Source organism: Polyodon spathula, chromosome 13, assembly GCF_017654505.1.
Source record: "Polyodon spathula isolate WHYD16114869_AA chromosome 13, ASM1765450v1, whole genome shotgun sequence".
Classification (NCBI taxonomy): Eukaryota; Metazoa; Chordata; class Actinopteri; order Acipenseriformes; family Polyodontidae; genus Polyodon; species Polyodon spathula.
The window spans coordinates 35,490,844-35,509,089 of NC_054546.1; the positions used below are offsets into that span (position 1 = coordinate 35,490,844).

An 18,246-nucleotide genomic window follows, 5' to 3' on the forward strand; every position below is an offset into this window, starting at 1 on the left:
TATGAATACAATAAATTATAATGTGGATGAGTCTTACTCATGTCAGACACTTAGCTTACCAGAAAACACAAACACAACATGAAAGAATTAACTGAAAGAATTTCTTCTCAAGGTCCTTATGTAGATTTTTGTTCAAGCTGCAGTTAAAACTGCAAAAGCTTGTAGGCTATACTATACTGCATGCATGCTACAGAACCTGTACCTGATACAAAGGTCAAGAACTGTAGATGATGAACTCTATGAAAATAATTGGAAAACTCCAAGCTTACAGTGGTTAAACAGATCATATTTTCATACAGTGCTACTATTACAAGGAAGATTGCATTTCCTCCCGCGAGCTACGACACTGTGCTGTGACTAATGCCAAGTTACTGCTTCTATCTTAAGCGGCGGAGACCAGCTTTTTTTTTTTTTCATTGATGGAGAGACCTGCAAGCACAGGATGGCAATTTGTAAAGTGGATTGGAGATGAAAACTGGGGGTCTGATCTCTGTTAAAGTATATCATTGCAGATTTGAGACAGAGCTTTTGAATTTGAAATTCATTGGAATCTACTGTTTTAAAGTATCTCCACATTTGGTTACAACATTGTGGTGCCATTAAAGAGGTGCAGATAATAATAATAATAATAATAATAATAATAATAATAATAATAGACAATGAAACTTGTTACAGATTATGATATTTTATTCATATTCAGCACAACATCCCTACTAATAAGGAGAAACATGTTTAGTTACGTTAAAAAAATAAAATAAATAAATACTCAGGTTTCTCCTTTTAATTTTTTTGTTTTTTTTCTAGCCCTTCTTGGCATTGAGGATTTTTATTCATTTATTTATTTTTTTTTACATGTGAATGAATATGCAAGTAAAAGAAAAAAACTACTTGACAGATTTGTCTCATTGAGTACACCAGGTAACAAATACAACTTATTGATAATTACACTGTTCAGTGCAGACTGTGAAATATAAGGTTACAGAATGCCACAGGAGTTTCAGTGGTGAGTTGTTCCTTGAAACAAATCAGCTCCAATGTAAGAAGCTATTCACTTGGGTTCTGAATGACAATCAACAAGTATTCTTTGTCTGAAAAAAAAAAAAAGGAAACATAGCATTTTTTTTCCCTGCACCATGCTGAACGGTTTTTAATGCTGAAATTACAAAAACATTCAATATTCAAAATAAGTCAGACAAAAAACTAATGTACAGACTTCCAAGAATATCTGTCAGTATTTGCACTGCTGATGGTAGCCCATATGTATCTAAACAGTGGCACCATTCACAGTGGGCTGAATTCAACTATTCAGCAGAAATTGTAACAGCTTAACCTCAGTTGTGTAATAAGACAGTCATACATGACTGACTAGACTTTGATTAAATGTCTGGATTAAATAAATAAAATAACCACAACAATAAGAGCAAAGCAAATTTACCTGGTGCTACCATGATCTCATGTTTTTTTGATCTGATCCGGAGAAAGGTCAGATCATTCTGTGGGTCAATGTCTCTTACTGTGCTTCTAGCTTTCATTGTGAGCTGATGGAGCAGCCCTGCATACTGCACTGTTGTCGAGTTATCAAGTGTTGTTCTTATTGGGATTCCTGAGAAATAAAAGGCATTCAAATACTTGAACAAAGTAAGACAAAGGTAAAACTTTCTACAGTTATCACTTTCAGGGAAGATTTTAGTCAAATTGTTCAGGATTATCCCCCTGTTATTCACTGACAGACTACGGACCCCTAAACATGTGATGGTGTATTTGTTGAAAGTTGAAATAATAAGTAAACTCCCCATAAAATAAAAGGACACTGCACTAGCAAAAGCATTACATTAGGATGTCTGTGGCAAAAAAAGAAAACATCATTCCAAATGTGTTGTGCTTAAGCTTTTATATTAATTTACAACAAGACTGTCTTATTAATTTGTGTTCTCCACTAACAATGTATGGCTAATATCACTCATGTATCAATGCATGGCATACCTTCTGTATTGACTACAATTGTTCCAATCACTCCTTTGTGTGACTGGATCCTTTTCAATGTTTCTTCAACTTCTGACTGGAAAGAAGATTGTTTGTTAACGCATGTTGTTACAAGATACCAGATCAACAACATTTGCTGCTTTATCATTAACATTGTTCACTTGTCCTTAACTCGGGAACACGAGTCATATGTGTACAAGGTCAATTCGTATGTTGTCTACGTTTTGAAACATATGCACATGTAATAATAATAATAATAATAATATGTACATAAACAAAGCTGTACTGTTATAATTATAATTATTACTGAAATACCTTAAATATCATTTATCATGGCTATTATTAATGATTTTTTAAATTGCATTTACCAGTGTCACTTATCAAAGTAAAAACTGTAAAATACCACAATACAATAAATGTATTAACTAAAGCCTGTCCCGTCTGTATGTGACGAGTGCGTGAGAATGGAATGTGAAGGAAAACAAGATCCCGTTTGACCAGCACAGTGTGGCGTAACGCTCACCTCAAAACATGAGAAATGAACTACATTTTTCATGTCATATACACAGGTACTGATCCACAGTATATTTCTTAACTCCACACACTATCTTTTTCATTTGTAAATACTCACGGTAGAAAGCTAAAATCCATCAGCACGACCCACAGCTCAAAAAGAACAACAAACAGTGCGTATTATACTGTACCTGGATAATATATTTTAAAATGTATATCATTGTAACGTATTTATTTCCCCCTGAATAATAATAACAAAATACGAATTACCATGGTTGTCTTTCTTTAGTAAAGCAAGCTCCTCTTTACCAACTGTCAACTCACAACTCTCTTCTCTGTTAGGCTGTTGCTAAGAGGAAACGGAAATCATTTTGTTTAGCCAATTAAAACTCCAGAAAAACAGTGACCATTCAACGGGGCGGGACACAACGCAAGTTTTACTGAACACGTTCTTTGGTTTTAGTTTCCCACGTTGGACAGAGGTGGTCTTGTTTTACTTGTATGCTTATCTAGAACTACAAAACACTGAAGCAAACGTAAATTAAGATACAAACATACATACATACATATAAATAAATAAATACATACAAAATAACAACCGCCGTATAAATAATAGCATGCCACAGTATTGCTACAGGAGACACAGGGACCGCCAGAAAGTTACTTTTTTATTTACATATAGGTTGTGATTAACAATGAAGCTGACATACAGTAACACACAATAGTATTCCACTACGACTACCACTAAGACTAGTTAAAATAATAATAATTTACTGTCAACAACTATTCCTTTAATTCTTCTTCTATATATGAATGCCAATACATGCCTGGCAAATTGAAATTTCAAGCACTACACTTCCCAGCCTGCGTTTTTCTGCGTTGCACGTCGGGTATCAATCCCGGAAGTGCTGCTTTACTAGCAAGCAGTGCGCGAATGCAGTTTGAGTCTGTGATAGTACAGAGCGTTTCGTGCACACATCTGTTTTCATTGAATTGCTTTGACGTTTCAGTTTGATCGCAAGGTTACATAAAACCCACAGCAAGGCGTCATGGCAGCATTAAAATACGCAGGTTTGGATGATACTGACAGTGAGGACGAGTTGCCATCTGGCTGGGAAGAAAGAACCACAAAGGATGGATGGGTTTACTATGCAAAGTAAGGGAGGCATTAAAAAGTGCTTTTCTGAAATTATCATTAAGGATTTGCACTGGACAAACCAGTCTGCCATGAAGGAAATTATTCTGCAAAGCGACTCATTGCAAATTAACTACAGACTAGATAGTCGATAACAAACCAAACATGCACACTGATATTGCTGCCAGGAGTAGTATATTTAAAGATACCGATGTCCAAATGCAACTTTCTGAATGTAAACGTGTTTTGCATACAGTGAGTGTCTAGCATAACAATAACATTCCACTTGTTAGTAAAACTTTACAGCGACTACTCTGCGCTTATATTGTGTTATTTTGTTGTTTATTACACATGGTTTGCAAATGAATAGCTTTTGGCAAAACAATACTATATATCCCTTTTAATATTTTAACTGGTTTCAGCAAACAAAATTGCATTTACAGAGCGTTGTACATCAAAGGTTAAACAAAGATTCACCCTCTACAAAACAGTAGTGACTTACTGTGCATTAGTTTTTTAAGTAAACACATATAAACTATATCAGACTTACCCTTTCTATTATATCATCTCTTATTTATTATTTATTGAATTTGTTGCATACATTCAAATTAGTTTTTACATACAATACATCCCTCTGGGTGTGCACTGGTGTAACATTTCTCTGTAGATTAACTGTCTCGTCAAAATGGAACATTAGAACATGTTACATGTAACACAGTTCTGAGTTCATACAGGGACTACACAATTTTGTGTTCAAATTAACAAACCACAGCACAATAATGTGCTTTGCTTACACAATACTGTATTTAACCACACAGACTTGTGTTAAAATACACACTGTTGTGTTGTGGTTTGTTAATTTCAACAAAAAATTGTGTTGTCCCTGTATGAACTCAGAACTATGTTCCATTTTACACATTTGTTCTAAGGGTTAACCTGTATCCATATATTTGAGTACATTTTGCTTGTTTACTGTGGCTGAAAGCTACAGTCTCATTTTTAAAAATAAAAACATACCCAGAATTTTGATGGCCCCTCTAGTTTTCCATCGTATAGACTAAAGCTTCATACCTGTAGGTTGTGATGCAGTTAATAGAGGGTAATTGGTTTGTACAACAGTTTGATATTTTAAAAAACATGTAGCAAAAGACAGCACTTTCTATACTGCTATACTGTACTTATTTATGTGCAATTTGTAACAGGATTTTTCTTACTGCATTCACAGCCATGAGGAGCTGAAGACCCAATGGGAGCATCCTAAAACTGGAAAAAGGAGACGGATGGCAGGAGGTTTGTATTTGAGAGAGAAGAGGACCCGCAGTATAATATAGACTCCACTGATAACAGCTTCAGGCTTGGGTAGTAATAAGTGGATTTATAGTACTGTATTACAAACCAGTATACTGCAGTTTTGCACTTGACAAGCATCTGAAAGATTCACTGATCCCTATGAAGTCAAAGACTTGATTCAGTCGTTACTCAGATCTATCTGTGTCTGTCTCTTTAAATGACCAGATTCCAGACATTTGGGGCTCAATCTGCCCTAAAAGGTCTGCAGTACAGCTTCCAGAATGTATGTAACTAGTGACCTACCAGCATTCACATGATAAGTGATCAGTTCAGAGAAACTTGCTTGTAGTGTATTCCTGGCATCTGATCATTTTAACTATATTTCGATGATTAACAAGCTATCTGAAGAATCTATGCGAGTACAAAGACTAACACAAGTTTCCGATAAGCGATGCTTTTGCATACTCATGTTTTTGCTGTTTTATTAAAATGTGTTACACTGTCATTGACATCTGATAAATTGAACGGCCAACATTTTTGTTTTTCTGATGGTTCTATCCTAACGCACAGGAGTTTAAAACCTTGGCTCCAATTTCAAGGTGGATTGTTCTAAATGTCAGCTGCTGTTATCATTCTAGAACTCAGATACTGTGGAGGTTCTGTGCTTTTAAACTATGAAACAAACAAAAAACTATTTTTAATTTTTGTTTTGACAGATGATACATATTAATAAACAATGTAGGAATTTACATTCTGGTGCATCAGGTGTCCATAGGGGGCAACAGCTATTCCTGTAGATTTTATATGTATATATAACTTAACAGTAGAGTTCGGGTGCAACAATCAAAACAAGTTCCCTCTGCCCCCAGCTTTGTCATGCAGGATTTTAAAAATGAACCCTGCTGAACCCTGACACATGCTGATAATTGGTCATGCATAGGCCTACCCTGAAAACAATTGCCTTATTGATAAGATAGTAAGTAAATGAAACACTATTTTTCTTAATAGCTATTTTTACTTTCTAGATTTACCATATGGATGGGAACAGGAAACTGATGACAACGGCCAAGTGTTCTTTGTTGAGTAAGTAACAGTTTAACCTGGTCTTAAATATACAGTGGCTATCAAAAATATTCACCCCCGTTTGACTTTTCCACATTTTATTGTGATAAAACATGGAATCAAAATGAATTTAATTAGGAGTTTTTGCCACTGATCAACACAAAAAGTCCATAATGTCAAAGTGAAAAATAAAATCTACAAATTGTTCTAAATTAATTACAAATACAAATCAGAAAACAATTGATTGCATAAGTATTCACCCCCTTGAGCCAATATTTGGTGGAGGCACCTTTGGCAGCAATTACAGCCATGAGTCTATTTGGATAAGTCTCTACCAGCTTTGCACATCTGGACACTACAATTTTTGCCCATTCTTCTTTGCAAAATTGCTCAAGCTCCATCAAGTTGGATGGGGACCTCTTTCCACATATTCTCAATTGGATTGAGGTTTGACTGGGCCACTCCAGGACACTGACCTTTTTGTTTTTAATCCACTCGTGTGGCTTTGGCTATATGTTTGGGGTCATTGTCCTGCTGGAAGATGAATCTTCTCCCAAGTCCCAGGTCTCTTGCAGACTTCAGCAGGTTTTCCTCTAGGATTTCTCTGTACTTTGCTGCATCCATTTTGCCTTCTATCTTCATGAGCTTTCCAGGCCCTGATGCAGAGAAGCATCCCCATAGCATGATGTTGCCACCACCATGCTTCATGGTAAGGATGGTGTTCTCAGGATGATATGCGGTGTTAGGCTTGCGCCAAATATAGCTCTTAGCGTTGAGGCCAAAAAGCTCTATTTTGGTCTCATCAGAACATAGAATCTTCTTCCACTTGGTCTGAGAGTCTCCCACATGCCTTCTGGCAAGCTCTAGATGAGATTTGATGTGAGTTTTTTTTCAACAATGGCTTTCTTTTTGCCATTCTCCCATAAAGGCCAGTTTTATGAAGCACTCGGTCTATTGTTGCCGTATGCACAGTGTCTTCCAGCTCAGCCGTGGAAGACTGTAACTCCTTTAGATTTGCCATAGGCCTCTTGGTGGCCTCCCTGACTAGTGCCTTTCTCACCCGAATACTCAGTTTTTGGCATTAATCTTGGGCTACCTAATGTAGTTTTGATATTGTTTTAATCCTGTAACTTTAAATTGCAACATTTGCCAATGAAAAGTTCTTGCACCCCATATTTTTAAGTGACTTCACGCTCTGCAGACAGTAGTACGGCCTTTATCGATGCATAGATTTCCCTTACTCTCATAGCCATATTGAACAAGCAAACAAGGACCGGTATCTGCCTCTTCTTTGTCAGGTTATCCAGAAAGTAGGTATGGGGAGCTGAAAGGGAATTTCAAAACCATAAGCAAAAAGGTTATCAGAAAGGATATGAAGGCATAGAACCCCTGTTTTTTTGCGAACAGTTTTACTCAATTATTAAATGTACTCATCCCATTCTTTGCCTTCTTCATTATGACAGTCACATAAACAAGAGAACCACCTACCTGGACCCGAGACTGGCCTTCACTGTGGAGGACTCTCCGGAGAAGCCCAGCAGCAGACAGCGGTATGATGGGAACAGCTCTGCCATGGAGATCCTGCAGGGCCGGGACCTCACTGGAAAAGTCATCATTGTCACTGGAGCCAACTCCGGAATTGGTAAGTTGCAAATACAAGGTTCTAGCATTTGAATCACTAGTTCCTGATTATCAGGTGTTGTTGCCAGATGTAGCATTGATGTGGGTGCAAACGCAGGATGCCCTGCCAGTCAGAAGGCAATCTCAACATCTGATCAAAAACTCTGCTGATAGTCTTCTGTGCTCAGTTTTATTCCTCAGCAGATTTATGAATAAAAATATAAAAACAGTCATGATTCTGTTGAAAAAGATATTACTGTGATTAGGGCACAGTACAATAGAAGTAATATTAAATGCTATATAGGGTTTCTGTACATATTGTAGGATTCCCCCCCCCCCCCCCCCCCCCCCCCCCCCCCCACCACCACCACCCATACCATGCATACGTTTCATGAAAATGACACTCTCAGCTCTCAACAAATAAAGAATGTCACAACCAGGTTTTAAATGGATAAGGAGTTTTAGTAGATTTAATAAAAAGTGTGATGTACAGGTACATAAAGACAGATGAACGTGCATCCCCAGTTTGATATTTTCAGTAATTTGTGCTTAGCAATGTCCTAACCAAAAACAGTATTCACAAAACATTTACCACTGTTTTTTGTAACATGTAAAATAAATAGTTTCAGAACCGTCAAGAAATAACTAATGTGCATGAAAGGTGTAAACAAATCTCCTGATTTCAATTCAAAAATAATAATTTTTAACTTAGCACTGCAGTAAATGCTTTGTGATAAGCACCGTTCAAGGTAAAAGTTGGACATATGTACTTCCACCACAGTATATCCCTAGAGTGGGATAATAGTATGTTTTGATCTTCTGATTGTGTGTAAAAGAGCCTGTATTTTTCTGTATTAACCTGACTTTTTTGAACACCAGAGGGACACATTTTAACAACAGTTATGGTTTCTATCCAGCAAGGGGCACTGTTGTATTACAAATATATGTTTAAGTTTTGTGTTCACTAAAATCATTTCTATAATATGTTGCTCTTTTTTTTAATTGATCCAGAACATACAATACAACCATTCCATTATAAACTTAAAATTGGATATACATTTTTTTTTTTAATGTGGTACATGATCTCAGCATACACTGATTAGCGATACAGAATGAGGCGTCTCTTACTATAAAGAATGAATAATTTTCCTGTGTGCTGAGTGAATTACTTATAGTATAAATGGGTATGAGCCATTGTGAGGAAAGTGATTCAGCTCATTGCAAACAGTGTGAAGTATTGGGCATTAGTTTAATTCATAATATACAGTATTGCAGGGTAGTCAAGAGAAAGGCTGATCCCCTTTGAAGAAAAAAATGAATAAAATGCTTCATAATTAAAACATATTTCAAATCCACGATTTCTTCTGTAATGCTGTTACTGATTTTGACTTTGATACTTAGTAATAAGCTTTGTTTGAGTAGAACTGGTATGAAGCAAGCACATTTCTGCTGAAATGTGTTGCTCAGATTTTCAAAGCTGATTTAGATTAACTATTGTGTGTATATATTGTAAAATGTGTTAGATAAAATAATAAAAGAAAATGCATGAAGAAAGCAATAGCTAAATAAATATGTATCTAAGCCATTGTAGAAATATACATACTGAGTAATAAAATATCATGGCTGTTTATTTCTTTTTCACAATATTTTGATATTTTTAAAATTATTATTTTCTCAAATTTCTTTAAGTCCAGCAGTGGGCTAGTGCTGTTGTTTCATCTGATTCAAAAGAATTCCCTAGCAGCATTCTACAATTACAGGTGTTGTCAAATCTCCATTGGGTTTATTTGAATTGGCAAAATGAATTTGGGTCGGCCAAATTCAGACAGGAAATGGCTGATTTGATCAGCTTGCTTGGTTTAAAGTGCTAAAATGATTTCTTACATGCCCATATACTGTAAAAAAAACAAATGACCAGATGTGTGCTTGATTCCAGCTCTAACCCCTTTATAGAACCCCCTCTGGAAATTAGGAGAACACCTGAGACGCGAGGTGAACTGAGATCTGTGCTGTTTCCATTTCACACTCAGTTTTATATTGAAATTGATTTTCTTTGGTTTGTACAGGCTGGTTGATTTAGCAGAAGGAGAACACCAATTTGGAAGCAGATTATTAATATTGTTTTCAAATAGCAATACAGAGAAATGCATATGAATCCCATTTCCATCACATATTCTAATAGACTTGTTACATTCAGATAAAAAAAAAAAAGTAAAAACTAGAAACTAAAACTGTTAACAAGAGCTGGATTAAATTTAGTTTTTGAAATTGGAGAAAAATGATTGGGCTTTGCACTTCTGTAACATGGTGTCCTTATAAATACAGTACGGGATTTTGCAAAGGAACCGTTAAAGTTTTTTATAGTTGTAAATGTTAACCTTATGAGAGATCATGTTTTTTCTTTTGAAAAAAAAGCAGTAGCTTCCCAGAACCAAATAAAGGGGTTGACGCAAACCCTTTATTTGGTTCAAGCCTCTTGCACAATAAGAATAGGCTAGAGATTCCTGAACTAATGTGGAATGGGTCTGTGGCATTCTAGAATGGAACAGATTGCCAATTTGTGCACAATACAGTATATGCAGTTTGCTGAATTGTACTTTGCAAGTCAGTAGCTGTTCTCAGTTGGTTTATTTTTACTTTCACATTATATGCTGAAAACACTAATCATGGCGTTTTCTGTTGGTTTTCAAGAAATATGTGGACACTTATCTAGCCTATTCACCTTTATAACTGCAGTAAACAAAGATGGAAAAACCTTAAGAACACAGTATGAGCAAACTTCAGGTTGACTTCTGTTGTTGTTTCCACAAAACATGCCCATTCTTTAATGGTGCGGTAAGCTGGACATTGATTGGGTGTTATTTAAAAAACAATAAGGTCATGCTGAATTTGTTTGTATCCTTTAGCAGAACTTTGTAGGATTCGGATAATGTAAATTAATAAATTAAATAAATAAATAAATAGTCATACCTTACTTTTTTTCTGATATACATTAGGTTAATGAACATGAAAACAAAACAGTTGTAATGTTAGAAGTTTTACAATATTAAAAACAAACAAACAAACAAACAAAAAAAATAAACAACTAAAAAACATTTGCAATGCATAATATAGTGATGACTCCTCGCTTGATTTAATTGTGTTTTAGTTTACACATATAATAAATGTATCAAAATAAAATGCTTTATGTATCAATGTTGAATTAATATGGACTCTATCCTCCAGAGGGCAGTGTAACTCTTTCAGTGTTCCAGAAAGCTACATAAAAATATTTGCAAAAACTTGGATTAAAGCCCTCATATTTATACTTTGTGTTGATACATATACTTAAATAACTTAGCAGTAAAGATTAGTGAGATATTAAGTGATATATTGTTGCTGGTTGTCTGTTCCTTCAAAATACAAACTTTTTAACAATTAATCACAATAAACTATTTATACATGGAAAGTCTGTTTAAGCATTTATGTTAACTGAAAAACCTTTTGCAAATCTGGGGAAGAAAATATATATGGGGATATATGGGATATACTGTCCAGGTGTTTTCCCCGGTACTGTAAGCAATGTCCTGATCTGGTATACAGTAGGTTGATGAAATAACCCCTGTATTGTCACAGTACCTATACATTTAAAATAACATGCATGACATTTTTCAAATGGGTTTTTCTTTATACTGAATACAGGTCTGTGTATGGTAAGCGCAAGGTTAGATAGCTTCTTTTGCAGGTTTATAGTTGCAATGAAGCATGGGAAGTTATTATTATTAATAATAATAATAATAATAATAATAATAATAATAATAATAATAATAATAATAATAATAATAATAATAATAATAAAAACATTTTTAAAGTTAAATTTAACATTTAACATTATGTTTTATTTTATTGTAGAATGGCCCCCAGGGCAACCTGCTCCTGCATCAGTCTTGCTTTCTCACTGTCTTACTTCCCTAATTTGATTTAAAAAACAAACAAACAAAAAAAAAAAAAAAAAAAACACAAAAAAGTGGTGATTTACTGTGTATTTTTAAAATTAATTGTTTTTTGATTGAAATAAATGATGCCTTCTCTGCATTGTCCTCTCTTATAAACGACGGCTCTCTGACAGTTTACCCTGGTACACCTGTTTTCAAGCAGTGTATAGTTCCTTTGACCCTGCCTGATGACTCCCATTTATTTCCATGATCTCCCTACCTCTTACGTCTTTTTAATTGGTTACTATTGAATTAGCCAAAGCTGTTTGCTGCTGTAAAGTACTGTGGTAGCCTCTGAAGTTTGCCTTAAAGCACCAATGCAGACCACAACCATCCTGTCCTCTTTTCTCATCGTTGCCAGTGAAATTTTGTTATGTACTCCGATATTCCAGCTACAACATCTGGAGAAAACACTGTACAATCACATCTATCCATAAAGATATGCAAAAGTGGCATCCGTAAATGTTTAGCTGTACTGGATCATCACTTCTGTTCACATTGTGAGAACTGATATTCATTGAACTTGACTTTTAATGTTTCCCACAATCCTTGTGTGCATGTCGCTTAGTTTACCTGTGTGACAATGGGCAATATGAAGTGTTTTGTAAGATACAGAGCGGAACTGCTGGACAGATGGGATGTTGTTGTTGTAGTTACGCTATGAGACAATGTGTAAAGTGATTCCCAATGAGTGTAGAGTAAACATCACAGTGCACTGCTGGAATTGGTTTGCAGGCGATTCAAATTGTATCAGAACATTATTTAAAGACCATATCAAAATTATGTAGAAGTTATTTTAAAGAGAATATTATGTTTGTTGTTTAATACTGTATGTGCGTTCAATCTAAAAACCCAAAATACAATATTTTATTCAAGAAACCTCTTATGTCTTTTAAACAAGATGGTTATTTGACATTGTTCTGTTTTGTAAAGAAAGTGCTAGCTCTGGCTAATTCCAGTTTTTTAATTGGAACTTTACTGGAAAGTATCCACTCTCTACTGAAATCTGGAGACTTTCCACATCATGACTGCATGAACTGAATTGATAGTGTGACTTTTTATATGTGGAAGAAGCCACATGTGAAAGAAAGAAAAAAAAATTGGGCTAGCCTAAAAATATTACATAAATTTAGGACACAATTGGAATGCGTTTTTTTTTTTTTTTTAACACTGCTTTTAAGTTAATTTCAAACTCTTTTGAAATCTTGTATTTTAACTTATTAATGCTGTGATTGAATTGTCAGCCATTGCTACAAACAAAGAGTTGTATCCTGGACTGCTTAAATAATAGATAAATGAATTGCATCAAATCCAAGGACTATACACAAAACTGGGCCTACACAGAAGGGCTGCCCATTTGGTAATTGATACAGAGCAGAACTGGAAATTGAATAAGATTTTCATGTTCTTTTTGATGAATCTATTTATTGGGTCTATAATGACTACCACACATGGATGGTTAGTCAAATTATTGAACTTTATCAACCTTGGATGAAATTCACAATGCATGCCTAACCTGTTGTAACATGCAAGAAATTACATCTGGGGCCCAAAGGTTCAATAATGATTACTGTTTTAATATACCTGCAATGGTGAGTGTGGATTTGTATATTATGTTGAAGGCTGTGCCAAACAATTATTATGTTATTATGAGAAGGCCAGTATGGATCTAGCAGTTCCAGTTTACAATATTTGAAATTGCAGAGGTACAGTAAGAACGAAAGCTTGCAGCAGTTTTGATGACCATGATTTAAATAGCTGTGTTTCTTAACAGCCCTTTTATTTAAAATCGTCCTTTCAAGATCTTCCCAGTTACAATTAGCATGGCAGTCAGAAATATAATCTACCGTAGTTGTAATTTTGCAATGCAAAATGTTTGAAAATGTAATTGGTAATAAGCCTGGTGCACAGTTAGTCTAGTATTCTCCTGTGGGGAAAGTTTTCTTGCAGAATTTCACAAAGTGAATAAATTTATGTCTTAACGGGCAACATGTTTTCATTTAACCTAAATTGTGTTTCATTTTCAGTTCAGATACATCTCAAGAGTTTATTTTATCTGCACATTCTCTGCCTATGAAAAAGTGTAGAGTGGTTTGCAGGGAAGTTCAGATCTGTTGTTTTTTAAACCAGATGCATCCTTTACCATAATTATGTATAATGTTGTGGTGGGGTATCCCACCCCTGTGCGTATTTTGTGTTTTATGTTTTCTGTTCTATGTATTATTGTAGTGGTGCATGGAGTGTGGGTTATGTATTACAGATGATGTAAAATATATATTTGTATTTAGACATGTGGATTGCACAATCACTTCACGTGCAGATTAAAGTGGGTATTTGTAAGGAGGCATGGGGTGTGCACAATTAGTTCTCGTGTAGACTGTGCTGAGATTCAAGTGAATGATTGATTATCAATCGAGTCTCGGTACAGCTGCATAAAAGTGCTTCACGCACACAGGGTTGGGTGATCGGTGTGGAGAGAACGAGAGTCAGGAGGTACAGCAAAGAATCACAATTTCCATTTTAAATCAAAATTGTTTTGGCCAACGTGACATTTTATTTTGGGGTCTTCATGTTTTGTTTTGTTTAAATCTTTTATTTATAATAAAATGCTGCAATAGCGCATTTCACTCACCAGTCCTGTCTGTCTACTTCCTGGCCTGACATCACCACCGTCCAGCCTGTTCACAAATGTGTACAATTTTAATTAACAGAGTAATGTAGTATTGCATTTGATGCCTGTGCAAAGAATATAGTGTATAAATTAAATACAAATGATTCCTGGCAGTTTGTCTTGAATATGTACTGCTTTCCCAAGGCTCCATTTTTCTTTGAAAGTTGTACGCAATGAAAGTCTCTCTTGTGGAACAGCTACAAAGAGAGCAAAGTTACGTATGCTTCAAAGCTCAGGCTTTATTTGTGTTGTGAGCTGTAGAGGCTTGTATTTGTCACCAGAAACATTACTCTCTGCCTGGTAATCTGTTCATCTTAAAAAGAAAATAAAAAACATGAAATCATGTGAAAACGGTTAACATATGAATGTTTGGTCAATCTTACAGCAAAGCCTTTACATCAGTCAGCTTTTTTCATTTTGTTTGGCGCCTCCTCGGTTAGTGGGTTCCAAGAACAACAGGCTTGTCATTTTCACACACGGCAAGGCAGGGACCAGGATGTGGCCAGAAACAAAATAGAAAACCTTTCAAAGAAACTAAAGCACTTTCTGAAGTGTAAAGACATATCTGGGCCTGATTTGTGGCTTCGTGTCTGTATTTCCAAGAAGTCACTCAATATTTCACTGTACCAGTCTGCTATGAACTGTGTAAAAAGAGAGAATACTTATTTAACAATTTCAAATGATGTTGTAGACTTTTGAAAACGGACTCCCTGCTAGCTGAAATGCATTTGAGCTAAATTGGTTTACAGTACCCAATTCCCTTCTTTTAAATATTTTATATCCCTATTTTAGTTTTCTGTGATATTCTATGATTAAGCTGAGCAAGATGTTAAATGATAAATAACTACGGTAAAGCATTGTAAATATTAGGCATGGCAAATGCATCAATGCAAAATCACTGTGCACATTTACTATACTATATATAATTGGAAAGGTCATCGTAGTCAATTAAATAAGTAAGGAACTTTGGGTGCAACATGATCATATTCCAACAGAGGTGAAATCACATACAATATATAAAATTACTGTGTTTTTGATACTATACTGTATGAAATGAACCGTAACTTGACAGATTTCCCCTGTGTTACATTGCTGTGTATACTGTCTAGAGTACTACAGTATATATTTTTTTTAAACCTAACCATTTTTTTCAGAATACTGTATTCAGACTCAAAAGTTAATAAAATATGTATGGAGGCTTGGTTAAAGAAAGGAACTCAATCAGGGCTCAACCACTGATTCACTGTGTGTAACCCTGAGCAAGTCACTTAACCTCCTTGTGCTCCGTCCTTCAGATGAGACTTAAAACAGAGGTCATATTCCCACTCTGGTCTCTGTAAGTCACTTTGGATAAAAGTGCCTGCTAAATGACTAATTAATAATTAATAATATGTAGAAAAACAAGTACGAATATATATATATATATATCTTTTTCTTTCATTAAAAAAATGCTCAAATTGTAGACCAATTGTAAATATTTCCTCATGTAAAAGCTTACCACTTTCCTCCATAAATATCAATAAACATAACAGGCATCTTCAGCACCTAGCAATTGATTGTCTTCACGGACGATATTTCAACATGCAATCAATACCAGGAAATCATACACAGTTGCTGGCAGTGCACTCCATGCTATTCTCATTCATCGTTTGGCCTTGTAACATGTAATACTATCATTTTAAACACCCAATCAACAACAGTCATATAGTAGTATAAAAAAAGAATCTAACACATATCCTTGTCATTTTGTTTTGGCTTTGAAGGTTTAGGTTGAAGTATTAAAATGTAATAATTTTTTTTCCTAGTTGATTTTTTTTGTTTTATTGTTTTCCGGTTGGTGGACACATGCTTGGATGGTGAGTTCTGATGGGTTCCAAGATGTTGCATGACATTTGTGCAAAAAAATGACTCAAATTCTGGCCTTGTGTCGCCCAGGATGTGAAAGGCTCTTATCAGAGCATGTCCTGGTACGGAAGGTACAGGAATCGGCAAAGTGCAAGGGAGAGTTAAAGCAACATGTGCAGTGCATCAGAATAAATAAATATTAGAATATGTTATATTCAAATGCTCACCACCAAGAAAACAGTGCTAAGTTGTTCTCCAAACACCTGGGTTACCACAGTGTGCTTTGCAAGGCATATTTCACACGCTGAATCTGTCTCTGCTTCTCAGAATAGGATGTCACTTATTCTTTCTCATCCAGTCTCCTCCTGCCCTCCATAACTGGACTATACCAGGAAGTGCATTAACTTTAAAACCAGCTGGATCAATCCTTGCTATTTATTTGTCTGTGGGTTGTAGGGCTGTACCATTTAAAAGAAACAAGTGTACAGTGATCCATTTTGTATCCACCCGTCACATATACACCCTAACCGTTTATCTGCCATGATCAAGCAACGTGAGAGTATTATTGAACAGAGAAGGTTAGTTCAGAGATTGTAGATCCTACAGTACCAGAGTTTTCGTACACTGTGTTGTATGTACTTAGTGTACTTCCATTGCTGATAGTGTCACGTGAGCTGATATATAAATCAACTTCAACCTCCGTCTCGTTCTCCTGCCTGTCATTCATCAGCTTGTGCACCCACCCGCACAGCTGCTCCGTCACATGCATTCATACCCTGTTTCTTTCTAAACAAGGGATTTAGGGGAGTGCCCTAATAAAAGCTGAATCCCATTGTGCGAATATAGTAATTGTTACAGTATAATGGTATTTAAAACAGGATTCATTTATCCGCATTTTTACATATCTGCCCTTACTCTAGTCCCGCTGCAGTCGGATGTGTGACAGATTACTGTACCTAAAACTTGTAGGATAGTTTTGGACCTGTATTGACTGGTTACGAGACACAAAGTAGATAAACAAATATGTTAAATAGACTCAAGTGTCCAAGTTATATATGCACAAAAATTTGAACAAGACTGAGGTTCTCAAATTGCGTTAAGAACTGTCTTTGTAAAAGAAGAACATTGTTTGCCAATAATTGACCTCGTTGTTGGGCATCTTGCTGAATCATTCAGCCTTTTGCCATGGGAAACACAATAGGGTTATTAGAACTTCTCTACTTCAGACTGAAATGTATCCATCGTTAGTGATTATTTTATGATTATAAAAAGAAAAGTGTGTTTAACATTAGTCCAGTTTTGTTTGTAATTTTGAAAACTGGGCCACTGTTTCAGGGAACAACATGTGCTTTAAAGCTAGTGCCAAACCCCTTCTTCAGATCAGCTGTGCAAACTTTCAAATTAATTTCCCAGTACAGGGAATGTAGTTTATTTTTTTAACCAGCAGCCTTTAAAAGTACTATCACGCTAACTAAATTCAAAAGTCATGGGTGAACAAATCTCTCTCTCTCTCTCTCTCTCTCTGTGTCTCTCCCTCCCTCTCTAATATAACATAAGAAATAAAAAAGAAATGAACCAGTACTTCAATACTTTACAAAAAAAAGAACATAACACGAATGACCTACAATTTGTAGTTTTAGAAGAAATGATACATAGACTCAATACCACAATGCCTGAAGATTTAAATAGAAAGGAATAGTGGATTGTTACACCATTAACTATATAGTAAATGACATCACAAACACATTAATAGATTTAAATAGAAATAAGTGAGTGTAGTTCTGTAATGTGTACTTGCTAGCATATAAAAATTATTTTTCTACAGTTCATAAGTTTTAGTACCTTTTCACTTTTCCCAGTCTAATGTAAGTGTAGTTAGGGCTGTACCACATGTGAAAATATCTTAAAACCTCCCATTGATGTACTGCCATTGGAGCAAGGAGGGAACTCTTATAGTGCAGTGTGACAAAGTGGCTGAGTTGATGCAGGTGCAGGGGTGATGTAGGGCGGTAGTGAACAAACAGAGACTTAGTCCAGTTTGGAAAAGGGGTCTTTTAAGGTGTGGTGACCAATAAAAATAATGACAAACAATAACGGGTTTTGCAGACCCAAGCAATAATAAACCAGATGTATCCACCACACAATTATACCTA

The 18,246-nt window shown here is 35.5% G+C and overlaps 2 protein-coding genes across 3 annotated transcripts in view; one reads left to right on the forward strand and one right to left on the reverse strand.

The window, feature by feature from the left end:
• Positions 1–810: 810 nt before the first annotated feature.
• LOC121325962 (dynein light chain roadblock-type 2-like) lies at positions 811–2,850 on the reverse strand. The gene is made up of 4 exons (XM_041269058.1): positions 2,767–2,850; positions 1,984–2,059; positions 1,436–1,603; positions 811–1,088 (listed from the first exon to the last, which is right to left on the reverse strand). Exons 1-4 carry the CDS (start codon positions 2,767–2,769, stop codon positions 1,045–1,047), a joined length of 291 nt encoding a protein of 96 aa, XP_041124992.1. The 5' UTR covers positions 2,770–2,850; the 3' UTR covers positions 811–1,044.
• A 534-nt stretch (positions 2,851–3,384) lies between these two features.
• The window catches only part of wwox (WW domain containing oxidoreductase), a 363,108-nt gene continuing 348,246 nt past the window's right edge, over positions 3,385–18,246 (forward strand). Inside the window, exons 1-4 of one of the 2 annotated variants that reach the window (XM_041268214.1) lie at positions 3,385–3,652; positions 4,857–4,921; positions 5,947–6,004; positions 7,447–7,625. In XM_041268214.1, the coding sequence (XP_041124148.1) occupies positions 3,546–3,652; positions 4,857–4,921; positions 5,947–6,004; positions 7,447–7,625 (409 nt within the window). In that variant the 5' untranslated portion in view covers positions 3,385–3,545. The remainder of the gene's footprint in view (positions 3,653–4,856; positions 4,922–5,946; positions 6,005–7,446; positions 7,626–18,246) is intronic. The other variant, XM_041268213.1, reaches the window with a different exon arrangement.

Bases quoted from the DNA above. Each gene is read 5' to 3' on its own strand.
- LOC121325962 (XM_041269058.1), bottom strand. The intron at 1,604-1,983 runs GTATGCCATGCA...TTTATTTCTCAG, and splicing joins AATTGTAGTCAATACAGAAG to GAATCCCAATAAGAACAACA. The intron at 1,089-1,435 runs GTAAATTTGCTT...TTTTTTTTTCAG, and splicing joins TGAGATCATGGTAGCACCAG to ACAAAGAATACTTGTTGATT.